A 12,968-nucleotide genomic window follows, 5' to 3' on the forward strand; every position below is an offset into this window, starting at 1 on the left:
TAGGACTTCCCCTCCCTCATCCTCCTCCAGAGCAGGACTCCCCCCCCCCCTCCTCCTCCTCCTCCAGAGCAGGACTTCCCCCCTTCCTCCAGAGCAGGACTTCCCCCCCCCCCTCCTCCTCCTCCTCCTGAGCAGGACTTCCCCCCCTCCTCCTCTTCCTCCAGAGCAGGACTTCCCCCCCTCCTCCTCCAGAGCAGGACTTCCCCCCCTCCTCCTCCTCCTCCTCCAGAGCAGGACTTCCCCCCTCCTCCTCCTCCTCCAGAGCAGGACTTCCCCCCCTCCTCCTCCTCCTCCTCCAGAGCAGGACTTCCCCCCCTCCTCCTCCAGAGCAGGACTTCCCCCCCCCCTCCTCCTCCTCCTCCAGAGCAGGACTTCCCCCCTCCTCCTCCAGAGCAGGACTCCCCCCCCCCTCCTCCCCCTCCAGAGCAGGACTTCCCCCCCTCCTCCTCCAGAGCAGGACTTCCCCCCCCTCCTCCCCCTCCAGAGCAGGACTTCGCCCCCCCCCTCCTCCAGAGCAGGACTTCCCCCCCCCTCCTCCCCCCTCCAGAGCAGGACTTCCCCCCCCTCCTCCTCCAGAGCAGGACTTCCCCCCCCACCTCCCCCTCCAGAGCAGGACTTCGCCCCCCCCCTCCTCCTCCTCCTCCAGAGCAGGACTTCGCCCCCCTCCTCCTCCAGAGCAGGACTCCCGCCCCTCCTCCTCCTCCAGAGCAGGACTCCCCCCCCACTCCTCCTCCAGAGCAGGACTTCCCCCCCCTCCTCATGCAGAGCAGGACTCCCCCCCCCCCTCCTCCTCCTCCAGAGCAGGACTTCCCCCTCCTCCTCCTCCAGAGCAGGACTTCCCCCCCCCCTCCTCCTCCTCCTGCTCCAGAGCAGGACTTCCCCCCTCCCTCCTCCTCCTCCTGCTCCAGAGCAGGACTTCCCCCCTCCCTCCTCCTCCTCCTCCTCCTCCTCCAGAGCCGGACTTCCCCCCCCCCTCCTCCTCCAGAGCCGGACTAGCCGGACTCCCCCCCCTCCTCCTCCTCCTCCAGAGCAGGACTTTCCCCTCGCTCCTCCCTCCTCTCCTCCTCCAGAGCAGGACTTTCCCCCTCCTCCTCCTCCTCCTCCTCCAGAGCAGGACTTTCCCCCCTCCCTCCTCCTCCTCCTCCTCCAGAGCAGACTTTCCCCCTCCTCCTCCTCCTCCTCCAGAGCAGGACTTCCCCCCTCCCTCCTCCTCCTCCTCCTCCAGAGCAGGACTTTCCCCCTCCCTCCTCCTCCTCCTCCAGAGCAGGACTTCCCCCTCCTCCTCACTCCTCCTCCAGAGCAGGACTTTCCCCCCCTCGCTCCTCCTCCTCCAGAGCAGGACTCCCCCCCCTCCTCCTCCTCCTCCAGAGCAGGACTCCCCCCCTCCTCCTCCTCCTCCAGAGCAGGACTCCCCCCCCTCCTCCTCTCTCCAGAGCAGGACTCCCCCCCTCCTCCTCCTCCTCCAGAGCAGGACTCCCCCCCCTCCTCCTCCTCCAGAGCAGGACTCCCCCGCCCCTCCTCCTCCTCCAGAGCAGGACTCCCCCCCCCTCCTCCTCCTCCAGAGCAGGACTCGCCCCGACCCCCTCCTCCTCCTCCAGAGCAGGACTCCCCCCCCTCCTTCCTCCTCCAGAGGCTCCCCCCCGCTCCTCCTCCTCCAGAGCCCCCCGCTCCTCCTCCTCCAGAGCAGGACTCCCCTCCCTCCTCCTCCTCCAGAGCAGGACTCCCCTCCCTCCTCCAGAGCAGGACTCCCCCCCTCCCCCTCCTCCAGAGCAGGACTTCCCCCTCCTCTTCCTCCAGAGCAGGACTTCCCCCTCCTCTTCCTCCAGAGCAGGACTTCCCCCCTCCTCTTCCTCCAGAGCAGGACTTCCCCCTCCTCTTCCTCAGAGCAGGACTTCCCCCTCCTCCTCCTCCTCCAGAGCAGGACTTCCCACTCCTCCTCCTCCAGAGCAGGACTTCCCCCTCCTCCTCCAGAGCAGCACTCCCCCCCCTAATCCTCCAGAGCAGGACCCCCCCCCCTCCTCCTCCAGAGCAGGACTCCCCCCCTCCTCCAAAGCAGGACTCCCCCCTCCTCCAGAGCAGGACTCCCCCCTCCTCCAGAGCAGGACTCCCCCCTCCTCCTCCTCCTCCTCCTCCAGAGCAGGACTCCCCCCCTCCTCCTCCTCCTCCAGAGCAGGACTCCCCCCTCCTCCTCCTCCTCCTCCAGAGCAGGACTCCCCCCTCCTCCTCCAGAGCAGGACTCCCCCCCCTCCTCCTCCAGAGCAGGACCCCCCCCCTCATCCTCCAGAGCAGGACTCCCCCCCCCCTCCTCCTCCAGAGCAGGACTCCCCCCCTCCTCCAGAGCAGGACTCCCCCCCCTCCTGCAGAGCAGGACTCCCCCCCTCACTCCAGAGCAGGACTCCCCCCCCTCCTCCTCCTCCTCCAGAGCAGGACTCCCCCCCCTCCTCCTCCTCCTCCTGCAGAGCAGGACTTCCCCCCCCTCCTCCTCCTCCAGAGCAGGACTTCCTCCTCTTCGTCCTCCTCCTCCAGAGCAGGACGCCCCCCCCCCCCTCCTCCTCCTCCTGCAGAGCAGGACTTCCCCCTCCCCTCCTCCTCCTCCAGAGCAGGACTCCCCGTCCCTCCTCCAGAGCAGGACTCCCCACCCCTCCTCCTCCTCCAGAGCAGGACTCCCCGCCCTCCTCCGCCTCCAGAGCAGGACTTCCCCCTCCTCCTCCTCCAGAGCAGGATTTCCCCCTCCTCCTCCCCTCTTCCTCCAGAGCAGGACTTCCCCCCCTCCTCCTCCTCCAGAGCAGGACTTGCCCCTCCTCCTCCTCCTCCTCCAGAGCAGGACTTGCCCCCTCCTCCTCGCTCCAGAGCAGGACTTGCCCCTCCTCCTCCTCCAGAGCAGGACTTGCCCCTCCTCCTCCTCCAGAGCAGGACTTGCCCCTCCCCCTCCTCCTCCTCCAGAGCAGGACTTGCCCCCTCCTCCTCCTCCAGAGCAGGACTTGCCCCTCCTCCTCCTCCAGAGCAGGACTTGCCCCCTCCTCCTCCTCCAGAGCAGGAATTCCCCCCTCCTTCTCCTCCAGAGCAGAAATTCCCCCTCCTCCTCCTCCAGAGCAGAAATTCCCCCTCCTCCTCCTCCAGAGAAGAAATTCCCCCTCCTCCTCCTCCAGAGAAGAAATTCCCCCTCCTCCTCCAGAGCAGGACTTCCCCCCCCTCCTCCTCTTCCTAAAGAGCAGGACTCCCCCCCCCTCCTCCTCCTCCTCCAGAGCAGGACTTCCCCCCCCCAGAGCAGGACTTCCCCCCCCTCATCCTCCTCCAGAGCAGGACTTCCCCCCCTCCTCCTCTCCTCCTCCTCCAGAGCAGGACTTCCCCCCCTCCTCCTCCTCCTCCTCCAGAGCAGGACTTCCCCCCCCTCCTCCTCCCCCTCCTCCAGAGCAGGACTTCCCCCCCCTCCTCCTCCTCTTCCTCCAGAGCAGGACTCCCCCCCCTTCCTCCTCCACAGCAAGACTTCCCCCCCCTCCTCCTCCAGAGCAGGACTTCCCCCCCCCTCCTCCCCCTCCAGAGCAGGACTTCCCCCCCCTCCTCCTCCAGAGCAGGACTTCCCCCCCCTCCTCCCCCTCCAGAGCAGGACTTCGCCCCCCTCCTCCCCCTCCAGAGCAGGACTTCGCCCCCCCCTCCTCCCCCTCCAGACCAGGACTTCGCCCCCCCTCCTCCTCCTCCAGAGCAGGACTTCGCCCCCCTCCTCCTCCAGAGCAGGACTCCCGCCCCTCCTCCTCCTCCAGAGCAGGACTCCCCCCCACTCCTCCTCCAGAGCAGGACTTCCCCCCCCCCTCCTCCTCCTCCAGAGCAGGACTTCCCTCTCCTCCTCCTCCAGAGCAGGACTTCCCCCCCCTCTTCCTCCTCCTCCTCCAGAGCAGGACTTCCCCCCTCCCTCCTCCTCCTCCTCCTCCAGAGCAGGACTTCCCCCCTCCCTCCTCCTCCTCCTCCTCCTCCTCCAGAGCAGGACTTTCCCCCTCCTCCTCCTCCTCCAGAGCAGGACTTTCCCCCTCCTCCTCCAGAGCAGGACTTTCCCCTCCTCCTCCAGAGCAGGACTTCCCCCCTCCCTCCTCCTCCTCCTCCTCCAGAGCAGGACTTCCCCCCTCCCTCCTTCCTCCTCCTCCTCCTCCTCCAGAGCAGGACTTTCCCCCTCCTCCTCCTCCTCCTCCAGAGCAGGACTTTCCCCCTCCTCCTCCAGAGCAGGACTTTCCCCTCCTCCTCCAGAGCAGGACTTTCCCCCTCCTCCTCCTCCTCCTCCAGAGCAGGACTTTCCCCCTCCCTCCTCCTCCTCCTCCAGAGCAGGACTCCCCCCCTCCTGCTCCTCCTCCAGAGCAGGACTCCCCCCCTCCTCCTCCTCCAGAGCAGGACTTCCCCCCTCCCTCCTCCTCCTCCTCCTCCTCCTCCAGAGCCGGACTTCCCCCCCCCCCTCCTCCTCCTCCAGAGCCGGACTCCCCCCCTCCTCCTCCTCCTCCTCCAGAGCAGGACTTTCCCCTCCTCCTCCTCCTCCAGAGCAGGACTTTCCCCTCCTCCTCCAGAGCAGGACTTTCCCCCTCCTCCTCCTCCTCCTCCAGAGCAGGACTTTCCCCCTCCTCCTCCTCCTCCTCCTCCTCCAGAGCAGGACTTTCCCCTCCCTCCTCCTCCTCCTCCAGAGCAGGACTTTCCCCCCCCCCCTCCTCCTCCTCCTCCAGAGCAGGACTTTCCCCCCCTCCTCCTCCTCCTCCTCCTCCTCCAGAGCAGGACTCCCCCCCTCCTGCTCCTCCTCCAGAGCAGGGACTCCCCCCCTCCTCCTCCTCCTCCAGAGCAGGACTCCCCCCCTCCTCCTCCTCCAGAGCAGGACTCCCCCCTCCTCCTCCTCCTCCAGAGCAGGACTCCCCCCCCTCCTCCTCCTCCTCCAGAGCAGGACTCCCCCCCTCCTCCTCCTCCTCCAGAGCAGGACTCCCCCCCTCCTCCTCCTCCTCCAGAGCAGGACTCCCCCCCTCCTCCTCCTCCTCCAGAGCAGGACTCCCCCCCTCCTCCTCCTCCTCCAGAGCAGGACTCCCCCCCCCTCCTCCTCCTCCAGAGCAGGACTTCCACCCCCCCTCCTCCAGAGCAGGACTCCCCCCCCCCCCCTCCTCCAGAGCAGGACTCCCCCCCCCCTCCTCCAGAGCAGGACTTCCCCCCTCCTCCTCCTCCTCCTCCAGAGCAGGACTTCTCCCCCCCTCCTCCTCCAGAGCAGGACTTCTCCCCCCCCTCCTCCTCCAGAGCAGGACTCCCCCCCCTCCTCCTCTTCCAGAGCAGGACTTCCCCCCCTCCTCCTCAGAGCAGGACTCCCCCCCCCCTCCTCCTCCTTCTCCAGAGCAGGACTCCCCCCCTCCTCCTCCTCCTCCTCCTCCAGAGCAGGACTCCCCCCCTCCTCCTCCAGAGCAGGACTCCCCCCCCCTCCTCCTCCAGAGCAGGACTCCCCCCCCCCCTCCTCCAGAGCAGGACTCCCCCTCCTCCTCCTTCTCCAGAGCAGGACTCCCCCCCCCTCCTCCTCCTCCTCCTCCAGAGCAGGACTCCCCCCCCTCCTCCTCCAGAGCAGGACTCCCCCCCCCTCCTCCTCCAGAGCAGGACTCCCCCCCCCCCTCCTCCTCCAGAGCAGGACTTCCCCCCCCCTCCTCCTCTCCAGAGCAGGACTTCCCCCCCCCTCCTCCTCCTCCAGAGCAGGACTTCCCCCCTCCTCCTCCTCCTCCAGAGCAGGACTTCCCCCCTCCTCCTCCTCCTCCAGAGCAGACTTCCCCCCCCTCCTCCTCCTCCAGAGCAGGACTTCCCTCCCCCTCCTCCTCCTCCAGAGCAGGACTCCCCCCCCCCTCCTCCTCCTCCAGAGCAGGACTCCCCCCCCCCCCTCCTTTTTCTCCAGAGCAGGACTCCCCCCCCCCCCTCCTCCTCCTCCAGCGCAGGACTTCCCCTCCTCCTCCAGACTTCCCCTCCAGCGCAGGACTTCCCCTCCTTCTCCTCCAGCGCAGGACTTCCCCACCTCCTCGTTAGTCTGTTAGCGGCTAATGTAAGATTTGTATAGTATGTAGCGTCTCCCCAGCAGCTGTCAGGACATGCTGGGAGTTGTAGTGTCACGGGTTACAGATCACTTCTTGTGTGTAATCATCGTCTGTCTTCGTATAGCATTGAGGTGGACTCCGAGCAGAGTCAGCAGGTGTCGGCCACCCCCAATCTCCCGCGGGCGCGGACCCCCATGCTCAGTCGCTTCTTCTCTTCCGCCGCATCCCCTGCAGTCGGAATGAAAAACCTGAAGGGTCTCGGCCTGAGAAGCCATCTTGTCCGATTTCGCGGAGACGACTTCCCCTCTCCCAATACTAACACCCGCTACACAGATCTGGACCCTGACGGGCGCATCGATGAGGAGGAGACCACGAAGACGAGAGGGAAAGTCGAGCCAGCGAGCCCCCAACCCCCAAAATTATGTCTAGAGTGCCCCGACGTCTGGAGGCCTCCGAAAGACAGAAAAGAATGGAACAGCCGAGACCCCCAACATCCTCATCACTGTGGATGAGCCCTCCGAAGAGAACATAGAGGATGAGCAGGCGGAGTGCTGAAGACCCCACAACTGTGCTCCGCCTCTTAAAGGGACAGCACAGCAGAAAATGTCATCTGTTGCTCCTTGTTATCAGCCATTTCAGGCTTTGTGTGACTGATATAAGCTACTCCTCTTATAACGCTCCAGTGCTGATATAAGCCTGGGTTTTTTAGGGTGTCTGTCCCTTTAATTTTCAGGATACTTAGACAGACAACAATGCAGAACACGGCTGCATGGTCAGGCTGAACGTGTGCAGTATTAATTGTGACCGAACTAAATCAAAAACCTTGATGAAATGAATGAGAACAGACGCGGTCATCCAGAACGGGAATATGATGACCGGACGTCCGCTGACCGCAGGAAAGGTGAACGATCGTGATAAGATTCATGGGAGGAGCTTCCAGCAATGAAGTCCTCTGCGTCCGTCTGTGTGCAGCAGCTTGTAGCCTGAGTATCACTAACATGTTTATCAACAGATCTCCAATAAACTTAATGTCTCATATAGAATTATACGTAATATATCAATATATATATATATATACACACACACACACACACTCAATAATCAGAAACACTCTGGCCCCTAGTAGTATTTGTCGTTCTGCTGCAGACCCGGCATGCGGCTCCATCTCAGGCAGATCTGTAAATGATAAGCTGTGGTGATTAGATATACGGTCAGAGGCTCTCGGAGGCTCCTTGTGTGTAGTGACCTCTTCTTCCGCTTGTGTGGAGCTTGTTGGCCACTAGATGCCTCTACAACGCCGAGAAGAGATTTCACCTCGTTACCAGAGGGGGGCGCATTATTGAGGTGTGAAGCTGGATGGTCGTATCAATGAATTGTCCCGCACCGGGCCGTTCTGACCAGACTGTTAGGAGGTATTGGGACCAGTGGATGAGGGGCACACAAGGTGACCGGGCTCAGGATGCCCCCTACAGACCACCAGTAGAGAGAAGCATCCGACCAGCCGGTTAGGAGGTGTTGGGACCAATGGATGAGGGCACACAAGGTGACTGGGTTCAAGACGCCCCTACAGACCACCAGTAGAGAGGACCGTCTGACCAAACTGTTAGGAGGTGTTGGGACCAGTGGATGGAGGCACACAAGGTGACCGGGCTCAGGACCCCCCTACAGACCACCAGTAGAGAGGAGCATCTGACCAGACTGTTAGGTGATGTTGGGACCAATGGATGAGGGCACACAAGGTGACGGGGCTCAGGACGCTCCCTACAGACCACCAGTAGAAAGGAGCGTCTGACCAGACTGTTAGGGGGAGTTGTGACCCGTGAATGAGGGCACACAAGGTGACCGGGCTCAGAACGTCCCTACAGACCACCAGTAGAGGGGAGCATCTGACCAGACTGTTAGGGGGAGTTGGGACCAGTGGATGGGAGCACACAAGGTGACCGGGCTCAGGACGCCCCCTACAGACCACCAGTAGAGAGGAGCATCTGACCAGACTGTTAGGAGGTGTTGGGACCAGTGGATGGGGGCACAAGGTGACTGGGCTCAGGACGCCCCCTGCAGACCACCAGTAGAGAGGAGCATCTGACCAGACTGTTAGGAGGTGTTGGGTCCAGTGGATGTGTGAGGGCACACAAGGTGACCGGGCTCAGGGTGCCTCCTACAGACCACCAGTAGAGAGGAGGGTCTGACCAGACTGTTAGGAAAAAGGATGTGAAAAGAACTGGTATGGAGGCGTAACCCTCTAAGCTACTAGAAGATGTAGATCAAAGTCCAATGTGTGATGGTGAAAGCACTTCTTTTTTATTATTTTTTCACAAATTAAAATCCAGCAATAGAATACGCGTTTCGGGGAAGAACCCCTTCGTCAGTTCGGCTGGATAGGACTGTGTGATAAGTACAAATAGATAATGGAGGAGTGATTAACAATGAAAGGGGAGGAGAGGGGAGAGGAAAAAAAACTAAATTCATATACATAATGAAGTCTCACAAATGTGTCAATAAGAACAATAAATATATGATGAAAACATCGATCTGAATAGTGATAAAATATAGATGAGCGAATATGAGCATAAAAGGGAATGAGCATAAAAGAGAATGAGCATAAAAGGGAATGAGCATAAAAGGGAATATGAGCATAAAAGGGAATGAGCATAAAAGGGAATGAGCATAAAAGGGAATGAGCATAAAAGAGAATATGAGCATAAAAGGGAATGAGCATAAAAGGGAATATGAGCATAAAAGGGAATGAGCATAAAAGGGAATATGAGCATCCGTACATGGAAATTAACATGAAATTTATACAAAACAAACATCTGTTACAATAGGATGAAGACAATCCGGAGTAAAGTACCAATATGAAAGCGGATGGACTGAAAATCGTGTGGTTGCTTTTAGCTGAACAGAATGGCTACAGAATTAAAATGCGTGTGTGGCCTATTGGGAAACACGCTACCTCACAATGGTGTGCATTGGCAGCATTGGGTTCATGGTGTGGGAGGATACAGTTAGGTAAAAAAAAAAAAAAGGACACCTTTTTGTAATCAACAAAAATGAGAATAAAACTAATTAAAAATTGAGATAAGGAGATAAGGGGCTGACCAACAGGATGCCTGGGGGGGCGGGGGGGGGGGGTGACACGACAAGGGAAGGGATTAATGTGTCAATATAAGTTATAGGATAAAGGAGAAGTTTGCTTACCTGTGTGCAGGAGGACAGGGGAGAAAAAAGTGCTTTAACAAGGGAGCTGAGGACAAGTCAGGGGTATAAATACCTGAGAGAGGGCGGGAAAATTAATTCAATGTTAATTGGCTTGACTAAAAAGGGGGCGTGGTTACAGGGTGCATGGATGGAATAGGGAGTTGGGAGGGGGATTCATATACAAGGTAATTCCTATTGTTTGGTTAGTAAAGGGAGGGAGGTGTGGAGTAAGAAGAGGACTATGCTGGGGGTATGGCAAATAGGGAAAAACTAAACAATGTCTCTACAGTGCCACCTATTGGAATGCAGCAATCCTGCAAATCAATGATAGTCTGGGGAAAGAAGGAGAGAGAGAGAGGGGAGAAAAAAAAACTAAACCCAATCAACTATCAAAAATGCTTTCCAAACTCTCATTAAGGCCCATAGGTATAAGCGTGTTCAGTTTAAATATCCAAAACATTTCTCGTTTTCTCAAAATTTCAAATCTATTCCTTACATGGGCGGGTATTTGTTCTAAAACTGTTACAGAAAATACTTTAAAATCATTATTATGGACTGCGGTCCCATGCCTGGAGACACTATGGTTTGGATAGCTATTCTTGGTGTTTGATCTATGCTTGTTAATGCGACTTCTCAAGGTCTGGGTGGTGCGTCCAATATACTGAAGCTTGCAGGGACATTCTAGTAGATAGATTACATACGTAGATGAGCAGTTTAGAAACGATTTGATAGAAAATGTCTCTTTTGTCGTACAACTCGTAAAACTAGATCTTTTGTGGCAGATATTGTCACAACACATGCAGCCTCTCTTGCCGCATCGGAAACATCCAACTAATTTAGGAAAAAAGGTTCTCTCCTGTAATGGATGTGGTCTACTGGTTTTAAGTTTACTGGGGGCTAAGGAGGTTTTGAGGGTGCGCGCTCTTCTGAACGTAATGCATGGTTCAGGTGGTAAGTGACTGGAAAGAAATGGGTCCTGGAGCAATACTGGCCAATATTTCTCTAGTATTGTGCGCACCCGAGTATGACATGGGTTATAGGTGGTAATGAAATTATGGTGCAAGTCAGTGAGCTTTTCAGTAGGGATCCCTGTTAGGGGGTGTTGGGACCAGTGGATGTGTGAGGGCACACAAGGTGACCGGGCTCAGGATGCCCCTACAGACCACCAGTAGAGAGTAGCATCTGACCAACCTGTTAGAAGGTGTTGGGACCAATGGGTTAGGGCACACAAGGTGACTGGGCTCAGGACGCAACCTACAGACTACCAGTAGAGAGGAGCGTCTGACCAGACTGTTGGGTGGTGTTGGGACCAGTGGATGGGGGCACACAAGGTGACCGGGCTCAGGACGCCCCATAAAGACCGCCAGTAGAGAGGAGTGTTTGACCAGACTGCTAGGAGGTGTTGGGACCAGTGGATGGGGGCACACAAGGTGACCGGGGTCAGGACACCCCCTACAGACCAACAGTAGAGAGCAGCATCTGACCCGACTGTTAGGGGGTCTTGGTAACCAGTGGATGAGGGCACACAAGGTGACTGGGGTCAGGACACCCCCTACAGACCAACAGTAGAGAGCAGCATCTGACCCGACTGTTAGGGGGTCTTGGGACCAGTGGATGGGGGCACACAAGGTGACTGGGCTCAGGACGCCCCCTACAACCGACCAGTAGAGAGGAGCGTCTGACCAGACTGTTGGGTGGTGTTGGGACCAGTGGATGGGGGCACACAAGGTGACCGGGCTCAGGACGCCCCATAAAGACCGCCAGTAGAGAGGAGTGTTTGACCAGACTGCTAGGAGGTGTTGGGACCAGTGGATGGGGGCACACAAGGTGACCGGGGTCAGGACACCCCCTACAGACCAACAGTAGAGAGCAGCATCTGACCCGACTGTTAGGGGGTCTTGGTAACCAGTGGATGAGGGCACACAAGGTGACTGGGGTCAGGACACCCCCTACAGACCAACAGTAGAGAGCAGCATCTGACCCGACTGTTAGGGGGTCTTGGGACCAGTGGATGGGGGCACACAAGGTGACTGGGCTCAGGACGCCCCCTACAACCGACCAGTAGAGAGGAGCGTCTGACCAGACTGTTAGGTGGTGTTGGGACCAGTGGATGTGTGAGGGCACACAAGGTACCCGGGCTCAGGATGCCCCCTACAGACCACCAGTAGAGAGGAGCGTCTGACCAGACTGTTAGGGGGTGTTGGGACCAGTGGATGGAGGCACAAAAGGTAACTGGGCTCAGGACGCCCCCCAACAGACCACCAGTAGAGAGGAGCATCTGACCAGACTGTTAGGGGGTGTTGGGACCAGTGGATGAGGGGCAAACAAGGTGACCGGGCACAGGACGCCCCATAAAGACCACCAGTAGAAAGGAGCGTTTGACCAGACTGTTAGGGGGTCTTGGGTAGAGTGGATGGGGGCACACAAGGTGACTGGGGTCAGGACGCCCCCTACAACCGACCAGTAGAGAGGAACGTCTGACCAGACTGTTAGGTGGTGTTGGGACCAGTGGATGTGTGAGGGCACACAAGGTACCCGGGCTCAGGATGCCCCCGACAGACCACCAGTAGAGAGGAGCGTCTGACTAGACTGTTAGGGGGTGTTGGGACCAGTAGATGGGGGTACACAAGGTGACTGGGCTCCGGACGCCCCCTACAACCGACCAGTAGAGAGGAACGTCTGACCAGACTGTTAGGAGGTGTTGGAACCAGTGGATGGAGGCACAAAAGGTGACTGGGCTCAGGACGCTCCCTACAGACCACCAGTAGAGAGGAGCATCTTAGCAGACTGTTAGGGGTGTTGGGACCAGTGGATGAGGGGCACACAAGGTGACAGGGTTCAGGACGCCATTTGCAGACCACCAGTAGAGAGGAGCATCTAACCAGACTGTTAGGGGTGTTGGGACCAGTGGATGGGGGCACACAAGGTGACCGGGCTCAGGACGCCCCCGACAAACCACCAGTAGAGGGGAGCTTCTAATCAGACTGTTAGGAGGTGTTGAGACCAGTGGATGGGGGCACACAAGGTGACCGGGTTCAGGACGCCCCCTACAGACCACCAGTAGAGAGGAGCATCTGACCAGACTGTTAGGGGTTTTGGGACCAGTGGATGCGTGAGGGCACACAAGGTGCCCGGGCTCAGGATGCCCCCTACAGACCACCAGTAGAGAGGAGCGTCTGACCAGACTGTTAGGAGGTGTTGGAACCAGTGGATGGAGGCACAAAAGGTAACTGGGCTCAGGACGCCCCCCAACAGACCACCAGTAGAGAGGAGCATCTGACCAGACTGTTAGGGGTGTTGGGACCAGTGGATGAGGGGCACACAAGGTGACCGGGCTCAGGACGCCCCATAAAGACCACCAGTAGAAAGGAGCGTCTGACCAGACTGTTAGGGGGTCTTGGGACCAGTGGATGGGGGCACACAAGGTGACTGGGGTCAGGACGCCCCCTACAGACCACCAGTAGAGAGGAGCGTCTGACCAGACTGTTAGGGGGTGTTGGGACCAGTGGATGGGGGCACACAAGGTGACTGGGCTCAGGACGCCCCCTACAACCGACCAGTAGAGAGGAATGTCTGACCAGACTGTTAGGTGGTGTTGGGACCAGTGGATGTGTGAGGGCACACAAGGCACCCGGGCTCAGGATGCCCCCCGACAGACCACCAGTAGAGAGGAGTGTCTGACCAGACTGTTAGGTGGTGTTGGGACCAGTGGATGAGGGGCACACAAGGTGACCGGGCTCA

At 59.1% G+C, this 12,968-nt stretch overlaps 1 protein-coding gene across 1 annotated transcript in view; it reads left to right on the forward strand.

Annotated features, from left to right (window-relative positions):
• The window catches only part of BEST4 (bestrophin 4), a 20,510-nt gene extending 13,926 nt beyond the window's left edge, over positions 1-6,584 (forward strand). The window contains 3 exon segments of the mRNA XM_066594794.1: positions 6,154-6,398; positions 6,401-6,517; positions 6,520-6,584. Coding sequence (XP_066450891.1) covers positions 6,154-6,398; positions 6,401-6,517; positions 6,520-6,584 — 427 coding nt within the window.
• Positions 6,585-12,968: the final 6,384 nt, after the last annotated feature.

The sequence above is a fragment of the Eleutherodactylus coqui genome, chromosome 3 (genome assembly GCF_035609145.1).
Source record: "Eleutherodactylus coqui strain aEleCoq1 chromosome 3, aEleCoq1.hap1, whole genome shotgun sequence".
Classification (NCBI taxonomy): Eukaryota; Metazoa; Chordata; class Amphibia; order Anura; family Eleutherodactylidae; genus Eleutherodactylus; species Eleutherodactylus coqui.